The sequence below is a fragment of the Dama dama genome, chromosome 23 (assembly GCF_033118175.1).
Source record: "Dama dama isolate Ldn47 chromosome 23, ASM3311817v1, whole genome shotgun sequence".
Lineage (NCBI taxonomy): Eukaryota > Metazoa > Chordata > Mammalia > Artiodactyla > Cervidae > Dama > Dama dama.
The window spans coordinates 42,939,282-42,954,024 of record NC_083703.1 but is presented as its reverse complement, the minus strand read 5'-3'; the positions used below and the strand labels follow the sequence as shown (position 1 = coordinate 42,954,024).

The 14,743-nt window shown below is 55.6% G+C and overlaps 1 protein-coding gene across 3 annotated transcripts in view; it reads left to right on the top strand.

Moving 5' to 3' along the window:
- ACSS1 (acyl-CoA synthetase short chain family member 1) overlaps positions 1-10,450 on the top strand; it is a 43,356-nt gene extending 32,906 nt beyond the window's left edge. Inside the window, exons 6-14 of one of the 3 annotated variants that reach the window (XM_061126501.1) lie at positions 294-441; positions 1,399-1,536; positions 3,452-3,544; positions 4,419-4,531; positions 4,749-4,875; positions 5,432-5,559; positions 5,635-5,698; positions 7,600-7,718; positions 8,984-10,450. In XM_061126501.1, the coding sequence (XP_060982484.1) occupies positions 294-441; positions 1,399-1,536; positions 3,452-3,544; positions 4,419-4,531; positions 4,749-4,875; positions 5,432-5,559; positions 5,635-5,698; positions 7,600-7,718; positions 8,984-9,163 (1,110 nt within the window). In that variant the 3' untranslated portion in view covers positions 9,164-10,450. Of the gene's footprint in view, positions 1-293; positions 442-1,398; positions 1,537-3,451; positions 3,545-4,418; positions 4,532-4,748; positions 4,876-5,355; positions 5,560-5,634; positions 5,699-7,599; positions 7,719-8,983 lie in introns of those variants that run through there. The other 2 variants (XR_009690057.1, XM_061126502.1) reach the window with 2 other exon arrangements.
- Positions 10,451-14,743: the final 4,293 nt, after the last annotated feature.

The following is a 14,743-nucleotide window of genomic DNA, read 5'->3' as shown; positions in this document are numbered from 1 at the left end:
TTCTGTAGTTCCCCCAAGGCCCTGACTTCCGGCCCCCACAACCCCACCTCAGGACCAGTGCTGGGTGACTCCTGGCATACGGGTGGGCTTTGTGCTGGACTCCCGGAGTGTCCCCTCTGGGGCCTGGCTCCCTCTGCTGTCCCCAGTGACCTGTCTCCTCACTGCCGTGGCTGCTCTGCCCTCACTGCTGCTCTCGGGGGCCATGGGAGCAGCCGGGCTCGGTGACAGAACACACCCAGTGACGTGCAAGAACTGGTGCCAGGCTCCTGATAGTCCCTCCCCTGTCTCTGCAGCTTGTGTTTGACTACCGGCCAGGTGACGTCTTCGGCTGTGTGGCTGATATCGGCTGGATCACAGGACACAGCTATGTGGTGTACGGGCCCCTCTGCAACGGAGCGACCAGTGTCCTTTTTGAGAGCACTCCGGTTTACCCCAATGCGGGTGCGGGCTGCAGAAGGGGCCAGAAGAAGGAGCAGAGGTTGGGGGGTGTGGGGCGAGTGGTAGAGGGTCCCGGTGACAAAGCTGCCGGGTCCGGGCCAGGTGTGCAGAGGGGTCATACGAGCAGTGGAGAGGGTCTGACCTCTGAAGGCTTCAAGAGACCACCCACTCTAACGTCCCTCTCACCTCTGCGGCCACCTGACCGGATCCTGCTCTTCCTCGAAGCCCAGGCCAGTGGCAAGCCTCCTGGGTCCCCTGCTGCCTGTCCTTAGGGCCATTCGGGCAGTGTGACCTGGAGCCGCTGCCATGGAGTGACATCCTTTTGATGACCCCCGTCTTGCTCTCCTGGCATCTCCCTCCCTCGTGCCACCGCGTCCTCCAGCGTCTGTTCAAATGTGACCAGATGTTGGAAGTTGTGCCGAGGCTTTTGCCCAGGTGGTCCATGGCGATGATGGCTCCATGCCCAGAACTTTGGTCCCTTGCCTGGGTCCTCTCCAGCCTCCTGCAGAGGCCAGCTGTGCTCCTGGAAGACATGCAGGGGGCCTGGCTAGGGATGGGAGGCACGTCTCAGGTGGCCTCAGTGAGTTGAGGGTGATAGGGCCCGTGTGTCCTGTGTGTCACCGCTGCTCCAGGGAGCACTGGTCACCTCTGGAGGCCATTTATGTTCTCCTGGATGTGAGTTCTGCATTGGTGCTACCTCACTGTAACACCCCTTTGACCGCTTCCTTGCTGTGTCACGTGGGTCAGGACGTGGGCTGTCAGTGCCTAGGGCCAGGCGATGGCTCCAGTCCCCCATGTGGGGTGTGCGGAGGTGGTGCTCAGGGAGCCCCTCCCATTCCAGCAGTGGTGCACAGTGGATTTTGTGGACACTGTAGGTGTTTGCATACATCCAGCACATGGTAACATGGGTTAGCTCTGAGTGAGGCTCACGGAGGTGACATGACCCGGGGCCTCTCATAGGTCGGTACTGGGAGACGGTGCAGAGGCTGAAGATCAATCAGTTCTATGGCGCTCCGACGGCCTACCGGCTGCTGCTGAAGTTCGAGGACTCCTGGGTGAAGAAGTACGACCGCTCCTCTCTGCGGACCCTGGGCTCAGGTGAGCAGCTGCAGGCACGTGTGTGTCAGAGCCCCGCAGGCTTCTCGATGCTTCATCACAATGGCCGTGTCTGCGCTGAGTCCACTTGACGTGGCCACATTCAGTAGAAAGCAGATGTCCTCCCTGGAAGCCCTTTCCTGGAGCCCACAGCCGTGGAGGGACTGGAGCTCAGCACTGCGACCTTGTCTGTGCTCTGTCTTCATTATGAAAACTCAGCAGTGTGGGAAGGTCAGGCCCGGGCTAGTTTCCCACAGCTACCCGGGATTTTACCTGCTCTGTTCCCAGCACTGGCATCTGTGCCATTCTGCCCTTGGGTGCGTGTCTCCAGGCAGGGACAGTGTTTCGAGATCAGAGGTTACCTTCACTTGTATGATAATTTGGATCCATGTTGCCAGGTCACATGAGGGCAGTTTGGAAAGGTGACCTAGGTGACTTTGAGTTGAGGTGGTCCTGGGAGGGGGAAGGGTTTAGGCCTGTTCTCCCTTAGGGGATTGAGTTGCTAAGGAAGCAGGACCAGGTAATGAGGGAGATGCTGCTTGAGGGTCTGTGTGTCCCCCAGGCCTGGCAGACTCCTGTGGGCCTCACTCCCTAAAGCCCATGACCAGAGCCACTCTCTGGGACCAGGAGTGTGCCGAAACCCCCTGCTCCAGGGAGCCCTCACAGGCTAGCCGGGCCTCTGTAACAGGGGGCAGCTCAGCTGCATGACCAGTACCAACAGCAGGGCCCTGTGGGGTGTTCTGAGACCAGGGTATTGTTGAGGAAAATAATCAGTAACCAGTGTATTATAAAAATTGTTGTTTAGTTGCTCAGTCATGTCTGACTCTTGGCGAGCGACTAATAAGAATAGAAGAGAGTTTATTCAAGCCAAGCTGAGGAGGATAGCTCTGAGGAGCTGTTCCAGAGAAGTATGGTTTTTAGCAATTCTGTGTCTTATCAGAAAAAAGTACATCAAACAAGTCAGGGATACATGCCTTCAAGGTTCCAAAGAAGCCCATCAGCACGTACACAGAGAGTCAGTACAGCCGTGGCCCTGGGAGAAGAGTCTTATCATCAAAGGAGTCCCAGCGTCGGTATTCCAGGCAGGGGGCATTTATCTCTATCTCCTAAACTTTTGGTCGGTGTGCCCTTTTCCCTTTTCTTTAATGACTAAGGCAGATTATAGGGTCTGTTTGACAGGCTGTTGTCGTCAGCCTAAGTCCAAGTTAAATGGCATGTGAACCAGAACGACTTCCCTGTACCTCGACGCGTGGCCACCCCAGCAGAGGGGTGATCAGCATGGTGGCTCCTGCGCTGGGACAGCTCCGTGCTTTGGCTGGTGCTGGTCCATCAGGAAAGTGCCATGATTCACTTTGCCGTTCTCTGCTCCACGGACCCTTTTTAGCTCCAGGCTGCAGGAACACCCTCGTCCATGTCTCCTTCTGGGGCTGGGTGCTGGGAGTGGCCTTCTCATCACAGAACGAGTGTGTGTGGCTTTACTGGGTTTTGCCAGCAGCACGTGCCTAAAGTAGTTGCAGCAGGAGTGTCATTTCTAAACAGGAAGAGAGGGACTTCCCTAGCAGTCCTGTAGTTAGGACTCTGAGCCTCCACTGCAGGGGCATGGATTCGATCCCCAGTTAGGATGACCATAAACAGGAACAGAAATGTCTGCGTCGCTCCCAAGCTGTACTCAGGTGGTGTATGTGCTGGTGTTTCCTCCACACTCTTGCCAGCCTCTTAGTTTTTGACCCTCTGATGGTGAAAATATCTTACTGTCATTTTTATTCTTCAATGGCCATAAATAGGATGATCTCACTGCTTTCTCAAGTCTCCCATGTGCCTTTCAGGACAACTAACAGAGCTGTTTTCCTCATGAAATTCGCTCCTTTGGTTCCAGCCCTGTTGAGTCTCTTAACACTTCTGTCTCGTGTGGTTGCAGTGGGAGAGCCGATCAATCACGAGGCCTGGGAGTGGCTGCACAGGGTGGTGGGGGACGGCCGGTGCACGCTGGTAGACACCTGGTGGCAGACAGGTGAGCCTGTCCGTGGGGGGAGGCTCAGCGCCACGGGTGCCTGGCATTTGGGAGAGGAGCTCGGGGCTGCTGCTGCTCTGCAGCTCTGACACATGGGTGTGAAGGCTTCCCCAGGCCTCCTTTCCTCGTCTGTAAGGTGGGGCTTGGGTGGGCGCGGAGGGGGAGACACAGGAGCCCACAAGGGTCCTGTCTATGGCGGCCCACCTCCTGAACCTGGCACAGCCCAGCCTGGGGTCTGCCATTTAAGGGACCTTGAGTCTAGGATTAGATGTTAGTGGGAAAAGAAGTTTTATTTCCATTGTTTTGCTTTGAATTGCCCCTCTCCTCTGGGGTGTCTGCCTTATCAGGATTTGGGGGCCAAGAGACCCTCACTGAAGTGGCTGAAGTCTCATCCTTCAAGAAGCCAGAAAGAGATGTTCCCAGTGGTGCAGGCCTCATGGTTCAGAAAGGCCCTGGGTGTTCCCTGCAGCAGAGCCCCGGTGGGCCTTCCCCTGCAGGCTGATGGATCCAGAGAAATGCCCAGGGGCAGAACCCGGGGCCGCTCTTCTCCCCATCTGGGGTCCTTGCCCTGAGCACTTCCTTCCCTCCGTCCTCCTTTCCGCTGTCCCCATGTCCCCATGACACAGGTGGGGCCCTCAGCTCCTGGGGCTGCCCCTGGTGTGCCCTGGTTTCCACAGTGGAAGGACCAGCACTCCAGCCTGGTTTCTCCTCAGACAGAGGTCCTTTTGTCACCAGGGCCATTTCCTTGCCCCGGATGGCAGGTGCTCCCCCCCTCTCTGGAGTGCACCCTTGTGTGCCGACCCGGTGCCCATGTGGTCTGGATGCACGTGTCAGTAGCCCCAGGCCCACCAGCGTTTCTTCTTATCCCCTGCAGAAACGGGGGGCATCTGCATCTCTCCGCGGCCCTCAGAGGAGGGGGCAGAGATCCTGCCCTGCATGGCCATGAGGCCCCTATTTGGCATTGTTCCCGTTCTCATGGATGAGAAGGTGAATCACCCCGTGCACGCACCCTGCCCAGCCCCACTGCTTGTCCTGCCTCCCTGGCCTCCGCTGCCCTCTCCCCATCACGAGGTTCCCACCACAGGGTCTCCTCTTAGAGGGGAAAGCCCCTCTGGTGTGCCTGTCCTGTTCCTGCCTTGGGCCCGGCATTTTGGAGAACAGGAGATGGTCACTCCTTCTGTCTCCCTGTCTCCTGGGTCTGCAGGGAAACATCCTGGAGGGCGGAGATGTGTCTGGGGCTCTGTGCCTGTCCCAGGCCTGGCCGGGCATGGCCCGGACCATCTATGGAGACCACCAGCGATTCCTGGACGCCTACTTCGAGGCCTACCCTGGTGAGCCTTTCCCTGCTGCTGCTGCTGGACAGTCTCAGAACTGTTTCCGAGGGGCCGGGGGTTATGTGAACTGTCCCTGTTTTCCTTCCCTCTGAGCCGGAAGTGGCCCCACTTGGGGTCCTCCTGGGGGCTCAGGCTGTGGGCTCCCAGGAGAAGCACAAGGATGCCACCCTGGCAATGACGGTGGTGGCCCCAGGCCTTCCCTGTCCCCCTGTTATTGTCCTCCTGACTTGTGTAATGTGGTTGGGCGGAAGTTCGCAAACATGTGTGCCCGTGGGAACTGATGTCCAGCAGTGGCAAGCCCGTCAGAGACACTACTGGGGAAGCTGGAATGGGCTCCTTGCAGTTCCTACTTCCAGGTTCAGGCTCCAGCCGTCTGGGAGCCGCTCTGCCCTTTACTGGCACCAGCCAGGCAGCACCTGGGGGGTGTCTCCGGGCGGCGGTCTGTTGGGGGGGGGTTCAGCACTTCCTCCCGTTCAGGGGGTCCCTCATGGAACGACGGGAGCCCTACCGGTCCTGGCCAGGAGCTGGGGCCGACTCCCACGCTGTGGTGCAGGCTACTACTTCACGGGAGATGGGGCTTACCGAACAGAGGAGGGCTACTACGAGATCACTGGGCGCATGGACGATGTTATCAACATCAGTGGCCACCGGCTGGGGACGGCGGAGATCGAGGACGCCATGGTGAGCATGGCCGCCGCTGGTCTGGGGGCTGAGTCCGAGTCAGTGCCTCACCTTTGCGTGTTCTGTCCTGCCCAGGCTGACCACCCCGCAGTGCCCGAGACTGCTGTCATTGGCTACCCGCACGACATCAAGGGAGAAGGTGCGTCCCGAAGGCGCGGACTCATGGGCGGGGCCAGGGCTTTCCCTGGGGTCAGGCTGCTGGCTCACCCCTGCCTCAAGCAGAGGTTTGGGGGAGGGGGCGGAACAGCACCAATGGTAGAAAAAAGTCCGGATTCTGCAGCGCTGCAGCTCCGCCGTCTTTGGGGGACACTCACTCGCGGCGAGCAGTCCTGACCTGTTGGCCCAGCCGACGGGGGAGCTTCCTCTCCGTCCACAGGCCCCCCTGGCCACCCTGCTAGGGATATGTGTGCACGTGCCCCTCGCTGCCCGCAGGTTGCGCGCCTCGATGGCCCGGACTCTCACTGGGGGAGTCTGACCTGGGTTCCCCTGCACAGAGATGCAGAGCCGGTGACAGGACTGATCCTCACTGACACACTTTGTTTCAAAGCCTGCCGGATTCTAAGCGGTGGGTCTGGGAAGGAGCAGGCTCATCTGAGCGCTGTAATGCCAGGCAGGCAGTGGCCACACTGGCCTAGCTTGACCGACTGTCCGTGTTGCTCTTCAGGATAGACGGAGCTCTCTGCCTGGAGCAGCCCAGGCACACTTCTTCCTGGGGTCCCAGTGTCTCCAGCTTCCCGGCCATGTCTTCGTGCTGTTCTTCTATTAGTTACTCAGTGTCTCTAAGCCAACCTTTAGGAAAACTCAACACTTATTAAGTGTTTTAAAAAAGCATTTTCAGTTACCATGGAAGGACACACCCATGAGGCTGTTGCCCTTGTCAACTGGCTGAGACTCAAGGTGGGGGGTGTCGGGTTGAGGGGATGAGACAGGACAAGTCCTTGCGTGTGTGTCTCAGGGCCCTTGGGCCATGCCACGTTCCACCAGCTTCCCCTGCCTCCTGCCAGGCTCTGGGAGAGAATTTGTGTATCGGCTATGGTTATGTGCATTTCCCTGATTTCTAACACATTTGAGCATTTGTCCACTTGTAAAACATGAAAAACAAAAACTGTGGGTGTGTATTTTTCCCCACTCTCTCTGCACTTGACCTGACAGTGGGGAGCCTCCCAGGTCTCATGTGATTAGGATGCAGACCTAGTGAGTGACCTAAGTCCCTGCCCTGTGGGCTCGCATGCTGGAGGGGACTGGGGAGAGGGGAGAGGCAGCTGGATTGGCTCAGTGGGGTTCGTGGGCACCTTGATCAGGTGTGGGCTCGGGGCAGGCACAGGCAGGCCAGCAAGCAATATGGAGGCTGCATGTGAAGGGAGCTGCGGTGGGAGGGGGCAGTGCAGGTCAGACTGTCCAAAGTGGCGCTGGGACAGTGACCGCTCACACGGACAGAAATGGAGTTGGGTCCGTATGTGACATCGTAGTTAAGGAGACCCCTGGGAGCCCCTCTGATCCTCGCTGGAGTACTGAAAACAAAACCTGGTGTTTATGCTAAACTATTGGTTGACCAGCGCAGCCCAATAGAGCTTCCTGCCGACCAAGCCGTTCATCTGTGCTGTCTGCACAGTGGCTCCCAGCTGCATTTTACACTGAAGTTGCATTTAAATAGCTACGGGTCTGGTGCCCACAGGCTGGACACAGGTCCACAGACTAGTACCCAGGGAGTGATTCCTCGCCTGGCACACATGGTGGAAAGTGACTCTCTGACAGCCTATGTCACAGCTGTGTCACAGGCGTAAGGACAGAGGTGAGTCATGGCTCCAGGGTCTCTCTCTCCACACATGTCCGCCACCCGGGGCACTCAGAGGAGCCGCTGGAGTCACTTCCACCTTGAATGAAAATGGAAATGCACCTTCAGGAGGGCAGCTACAAGGACCAGTTGCCATGGGTGCACCGGCCTCTGATCTAAAACCCGTTTGGACTTAATGGCGATTGTGTGAAACACGCTGCCCCGGGAGGTGGTTTGTGGTCTGAACCTCTCTGCTCTCCTTCCAGCCGCCTTTGCCTTCGTTGTGTTGAAAGATGACGCAGGTGATGTGGACATGGTGGTGAAGGAGCTCCGGTCGGTGGTGGCCGACAAGATCGCCAAGTACGCAGTGCCCGATCAGGTCCTGGTGAGTGGATGCTCCTCAGGGGCCACCGAGCTGCTGCTATTCAGCCTCCTTTCCACTTCCCACCATTGACAGGGTGGCAGCAGGAGGTGGGCGAGGGGGTGGCTGCTGCATCCTTGGAGTGGGGGAGGAGACATAGTATCAGTGGGGACAGCGCCTGGGCACTTAGGCCTGGCTGGGCTACAGAGAGTCAGGGATTGTAAACAGGGAGGCCTGGGTCTCCTGTGGACCAGAGGTCCCTGGGCTCGTGGGGAGATGCTGACCGAGTCTGCCTGGGAGCCTTTCCTGGGGTGGGTTTTGGGGAAGGACTGGGCCACCTTCTCAGCCCCACTGGCTTTTCAATCCTTCATTCAACACCAGCCCACAACCTTCTTTCGCTGGGAGTTAGGCCTCTGAGGCAGGAGGGCCCAGCCTCACTTGGTGCTGTACGAGTCACACTGTTGGCCTGGTGACCAGAGCTTCATCTGAACTCCCCGTTGGTGAACAAGTTTCTTTCTAAGTACCGGCCACTGTTATAGGCCCTAAATGCAGCCCTTCATGTATTGCCTTGACATTGAATGCCTGTGGTTGGATAATGCCAAACGCTAAGTTTCAAACACTGAGCAAGACGACATTTTCCTCTCAAGCAGCTCCTTCTTCTTATGTTAGAAAAGCCAACTATGGTCCCAGCCAGGGGAGGAGACAAGGTGCCCCTCGAACACCTGGTTCTGCTGTCACCTGAGAGCCCTCCTAGCTTAACTGGTGGGAGAAATGGGTGTCGGCAGTGAGCTCCACCAGGTACGGGTACAGCCTCCATGGTGGAGGTTCAGCTGACGCCCTGGCAATGGATGATTTCAGCTTTAGGTCCAGATGGAGGAGAACAAGGGCTTCTCGGGTGGAGCTAGTGATAAAGAACCCATGTGCCAATGCAGGAGATGTAAAAGATGCAGGTTCAATTCCCAAGTCGGGAAGATCCCCTGGAGAAGGGCACAGCAACCCCCTCCAATATTCTTGCCTGGAGAATCCCATGGACAGAGGAGCCTGGTGGGCTACAGTCCATGGGGTCGCAAAGAGTCGAACATGGCTGAAGTGACTTAGGATGCATGCTTGGAGAATAAAACCAGAGGCCACAGCCCCGCCGCTCTCTGGGCGGTGCTGCACCTCAGCCATTCCTATTGGGTTCTTGGGGAGGGGTGTCTTCCTCTAGGACACCCTCATCTCAGTACAGCTGGACACTGGCTGGGAGTCTGAGCACCACCCAAACGCTAATGCTGCGCCTTCCCTGCCAGGTAGTGAAACGTCTTCCAAAAACTCGGTCTGGAAAAGTCATGCGGAGGCTCCTGAGGAAGATCGTCACGGGCCGAGCTCAGGACCTGGGGGACACCACCACCCTGGAGGACCCCCGTGTCATCACGGAGATCCTGAGCGCCTACCAGGAATACAAAGACAAGCGGGGGGGTGCCAAGTGATGGCTCTGCTGAGACTCCGAGCCAGGCCCCTGTGTGCTCCTAGAACACAGCTCCTGGGTTGGCTCGTTCCTAAATGCCCTAGCAGAACCCAGGCTGCCCTCCTTGCGAAGCCTGAAGTCCCTGCCTCCCCTCCTGGGGACCCATGACAGGTCCTTGCCCAGGGCGAGCTTCCTCCCACTTGTCCCGAATCTGGTTTCCTGGTGAAAAGTCCATCCCCCTGTCCTCCTGACAGCACAGGAAGGTGGAGCCCCTGTGTCCGCTCAGGTGGACTGGGAGCAAACAGCCGTCATGTTTCCTCCAGATGTTTCTAGAACCAAAAGGTGAAGATTTTATTTTTATACTTTTATATTTTAGAAGAAACATGGTGCCCACACACGTGCTGTGTGTGCTTTACTTGTACACACTCTTCTTAACAGTTACGAAAAGCTCCTTTTTTGCCTCCGCTCGTGGGGAAGCATGGCGGGCTGGAGGGTGCACTTTGGGTTACTGTTTGGCCTGTTAGAAATGTAAGTTGGAAATGTTTGTGCCTCTGTCTTAACACAGCTATCTTGAAACCTCTCAAGCCCACAGCATCTATTTTTGGTGTGTTTCCACTTCTCTTGGGTTGTGTGTGATGAAACCTAGCTGCTAGAAGCACCTGTGGGGATGGGCTCTGGTCGCGTGTGTTTGCGCAGGCTGTGGTCTGGGATGATTCCCCTCCCCTGGCCTGGGATCCTCTTAGCCGCTGGTTGGTGTGCTCCACTCTTGGAGCTCTTCAGGGAAGCTGGGGACTCACTAATGCAGCTGAAACTGGGTCCCCGCAAACTGCCCTACCTCCCTGCTCTGAGCCAGTCTTTCTCTTTGCCAATGTGCCTTGAGTCCTCTGGACTTAACAAAATGATGCGGACTGGTAGACTGCAAAGGGTCTATTTATAGCCAAGCACACGAGGGTCCACTTGTGGATCAAGGGGAGGATGGCCTGCTGAGCTGGGTCCCAGAGAACAGGAAAGGCTGCCCCCACCTGGCCCTGAGCCCCACAGTGGGTGGTGCCCTGCAGGTGTTCACAGGGCATCGGGTTGCTTAACACCTGCTGTGGCAGTGCTGGGTGGCCAGGCAAGGATGGGTGGCCTTGGCTGTAGCGCACGGCTCTAACAGAACCACACACCTGCACTTGTAGTGTTTCGATGGACTTAGTTCATTATGGTCAGGACACTACTTAGGAAATGACTTCGCTATAAACTGGGACAGTGACCAGGGCCTCAAAATGATCTGCAGGGCCGTTCAAATAAAGCTTTATTTTGTTCATTCTCTTCTTTTTGTGGTGACGTTTTCTGATTAAAAAAAAATTGCTATTCTTGGTTGCTGAATACAATCCTTGGAACAAAACTGGAAGAGACCCATTCACTCAAAAGAGAAAACTTTAAAAATTCACTGTCTTCCTGGAGGAAGTGCAACTCCAGGAAACTCACCTATCTTAGGCTGTTACTTGGTTAATGTGTCTCTAGACCACTGGTGCTGGCCAATCACTAGTTACACGTGTCTAGTTAGATACGTTAAAAAAACAAAACTAAACTAAAAATGTAGCTCCTTGGTGGCACCAGCCAGTAATGCTCAGGTGCCACATGGCTGGGAGCTACCAGGCTGGATAACACAGACCGCTTGTCAGCCATGGGGGCTGATCTAGAGCACAGAGCTCAAGGGGGCAGAAGCCCACCCAGGCAGTACCACCCGCCCCGGCACTCCCCACCCCCCTGCCGCCAAGAGATGGATAGGAGTTGTTTCCTTCAGTGGATGAGAGGCAGGCTTCAGAGAAAGACACGTCGAATGGGCACCCTGAGAGGTGGGGATGAGAAATGCTTCTCAGAGCTGGAGCCCGGTGGCCCAGGGACAATGTCCCTCCTGAGCCCCGGGCACAGGGAGGAGGCTGGGAGGATGCTGAATTTATGAAGGTGGCTCACCAGGGAAAGGCCTGGATCTACCTCTGGCTGCCTGGGAAGTCCCAGCCACAGCAGTCTGGCCCCAGGCAGGGCAGTGGGAGAGGGTTACAGGCTGACTTTTAACAAGTCCAGTTGCCCAGCGTCCCCTTCTGGTGAAGCCACCCTGATCTTGGTCTCCTGGGGGCTTGTGACCTTCATTCCCAGGGAAACCACGTACAAGCCTCTGTGTCCTTGTCTTTTGAAGTAAAAGGCTGATTCAAGAGTTAACAATTGGGAAATGTGAATATGTAGAAGCAAAGAATAGCTCTTGGGCAGGGAGCTGTGATGGCAGAACTACCAAATTCTCAGTTCCCTGAAAGATATGGATAAACATCTGACACACATTCCTAAGTTGTTTTTACAGGCAGTAGATCCCCTCTGCCTGAAAACTGCAGATCCCAAGAACACAGACCCTATACTGGTTGAAACCAGAAGGCTGATGATACTTGAAACTCCACCTTGATGCCAACCAACCTAACTCTCCATGGGCTGATCCTGCCCTGCCCTCTGAACATTATAAATGCCTCCCTACTCCCTCGGTGCCGGGGGGGGGGGGGGGGGGGTCGTCACCTGGTCTTGAAGGCATTAGCCCACTCTGCCCTGCTTTGCCTGGCAAAGCAATAAAGCTACTCTTTTCTACTTCACCCAAAACACAGTCTCCGTGTTTCTACTTGGCGCTGGGAAATAGGCCAAGTTTCGGCAACGCTGGCATCACAGTCCTTGGCTGTGTGATGAATCTGGCCTCTAAGAGGACTCAGAGAGCGCTCCAGCAGGGCCTGCCTGGGACGGAGTGGGGCACACTGTCCTGCTCAGCTCAGTCCCAGGCTTTGCTCCCTGCGTTACCTCTTCTGTCAAGACTGACAAAGACCGACTTGGAGCCACCGACAGCAGAAAGCAGAGCGGAGATGGATGACTGATGGCGTGGAGGCAGAGCAGGGACCAGCGGGACAGAGACCACTGTGCTGTGACGGCACGGCACCGACCTAACGGCAGGTCCCGAGGTGATGCAGGCACACCAGGACATACGTGCTGGTCCCAGGTCATGTGGCTGCACGTGCGGAGCAGGGGTGGTCGTGTCAATTCTCACCCCACTGCCTCCGCTTGAGTGCAATTAACTCAAGTCCTCCCAGACTGACTCGCCCTCACCTCCAGTCCTCAAGATACCCAATGTCATTACGGAAATGCTTCCACGGGGCTTGCCTGGTGGTCCAGTGGTTGAGAGACTCTGCCTGCCATTGCAGGGAACACGGGTTTGATCCCTGGCCCAGGAAGATTCCATATGCTGTGGAGCAACTAAGCCCGCATGCCACCACCACACACACCCAGTGAAGTGCCTAGAGCCCACGCCCTGCAAGAGAGGCCAGTGCACCGCAACCAAGAGTAGCCCCATCTTGCTGCAACTAGAGAAAGCCAGAGAGTAGCAGTGAAGACCCAGCATGGCCAAAAATAAATATGTGAGTTAAAAACAACAAAACCACTTCTGCTGCTGAAGGAGGCCCTGCCAGGTGCTCGACCCAGCCCACTTCACCCTCACGGCGCCTCCTGAATAGACACTTGTCCCCACTTGGCAGAGGAGGTGGGAAGGTGGTGGAGTTGGGTTTGGATGGAGCCTGTCTGACTCCACCCTTGACCTCCATGCTCAGACCCCTCCTGAGAGAGCTTAGGGGAGCATCAGTATCTAACTTTTATAATTTTGAAGGCATCTTGTTGGCCTTTGAAATGCTATCTGGAATGGGGAGAGCTGAGGCAGGTGCAGGCCCACTGGAAGCCTTCCGGGAGGCGGTGACTTTGGTGGGAGGAGGCAGGATGCTGACCTCTAACCCGAGTTAGAGGTTTTCCCTTCATCGTTTGGGAATTCTGCTGCATAACAGGGTGAAACGAAGCAAACAAATCTTTTCTGGTCTGAGAACACCAGTTGTCTTTGGTTTCACAGTATTTCATTTCACAAATAAAACCTATTTGTTTGCTTGGTCTCCACAGAACTTCTTGAATCTGTGGGTTGATGTCCACCTGAATCAGTTTTGGAAATACCTCAGTCATTTATTGTATCTTTAAATATAGTTTTTGTTATTCTCTCTTCTTTTCTGAGGACACAGACATCTCACGTTGCAATTTCTCACATTCTCATCTCTCTTCCTGCCTTGGTCTCACCTGCCCTGAAGGAGCCGCGATAAAGGCTTGTATGTGACTTACTCAGGAATGTGATTCCAGGAACAAGTGTGAGGGATGAGGCTGTGAAACAGGAAAGCAGGTAAATGAGTGCCATGGCAACCATTGCTGACCTCCCAGGACTCAGGAGTACTATAGCTGGGTCTCTGAACTGGCTGGCCTCTCAATCTCCTCCTCTAGACCTGTGAATGCACTTGGGGAAAAAGTGGCTCCCAGCCCTGGGCTCATCTTCCCGGGCCTCTGTCATTCCTGGATCCTGATCACCATGCTGGGCTCGGTGGTGAGTTCATCATTGTCCCCACTGTGGGTGTGAGTCTATTACCCAATCTGCCATTACAGGAATAGAAAGTCATGCATAATGTTCCTTACATGTGAAAGGTTCTGAATTCCAACATCCGTTTCACTCAAGCATTTCCTGTGAGTTACTGAGGTTGTTTACATACTACTTTGTATTGTTTATTCCCTCCCAGTACAATGTTAAGTATGTGTGCTAAGTCACTTCAGTCGTGTCCCACTCTTTGTGACCCTATGGACTGTAGCCTGCCAGGCTTCTCTGTCCATGGGATTCTCCAGGCAAGAATACTGGAGTGGGTTGCCATGCCTTCCTCCAGAGGAAGTTCCCAACCCGGGCACTGCACCAGCATCTGTCTCCTGCATCAGTATATTTCAAAGATTCCCAGATGATCTAATGAGCAGCTAAAGTTAAGAACTCGTCTTAAGGAGTGGTGGCATTGCAATCAGCACCCCGCAGGGCATTTGTCACTGCTGCCTGGCAAACATGTTTATTTTCACCCTCATATTATGCCTTTGGGTCCAGCTGCTGACACAGAAGGCCTCAAGAGACCGACTGTGGCGTCTAACCGCTGGGACGGTCCTCCTGGCCCAAATGACTTAAGAGCAAGCAACTGGGAAGGCAGCACCGCTGGAAGTGGGCCTCAGCCCCAGGCTCAGGGTGTGGCCATGAGTAGGTGGGCTGCTGCTCAACACCCTACAATGTGCAGGAAAGCTCCTTTCTCTCTTCTCTCCAAAGAATTATCTGGCCCAAATTGTCAACAGTGCAGAGGTTGAGAAACCTGATCTAACCAACCAGGTGGCCCCATCCCCCCTTGCCAGGAATGGGATGGCAGCTCTCCTGGAAGGTATGGGGGGTGGGGGGTTCTGAGAAGGAACCACAACTAGCACTAACTTAAAATGTCAGTGCTAATTTAGCTTCTTACGACACCTGAACAGAAAAACAGGACTAAACTGTGGCGTTCAACATGCGGCTCTGCTTGTGCAGAGAACATGCTCCAAGACAAAACCACTGACCCCTCCAGTGACTCTTCTGGTTACAAACTCTGACCCATCCTTGCCAAGACCATCTATGGTTAACTCCAGCCCAGACCCCTTAGAGAACCTTCTATTACACTGCTGTCTGGAGGAGACTCATGTGTCCTCTGGTGCATTTCTTTGCTGA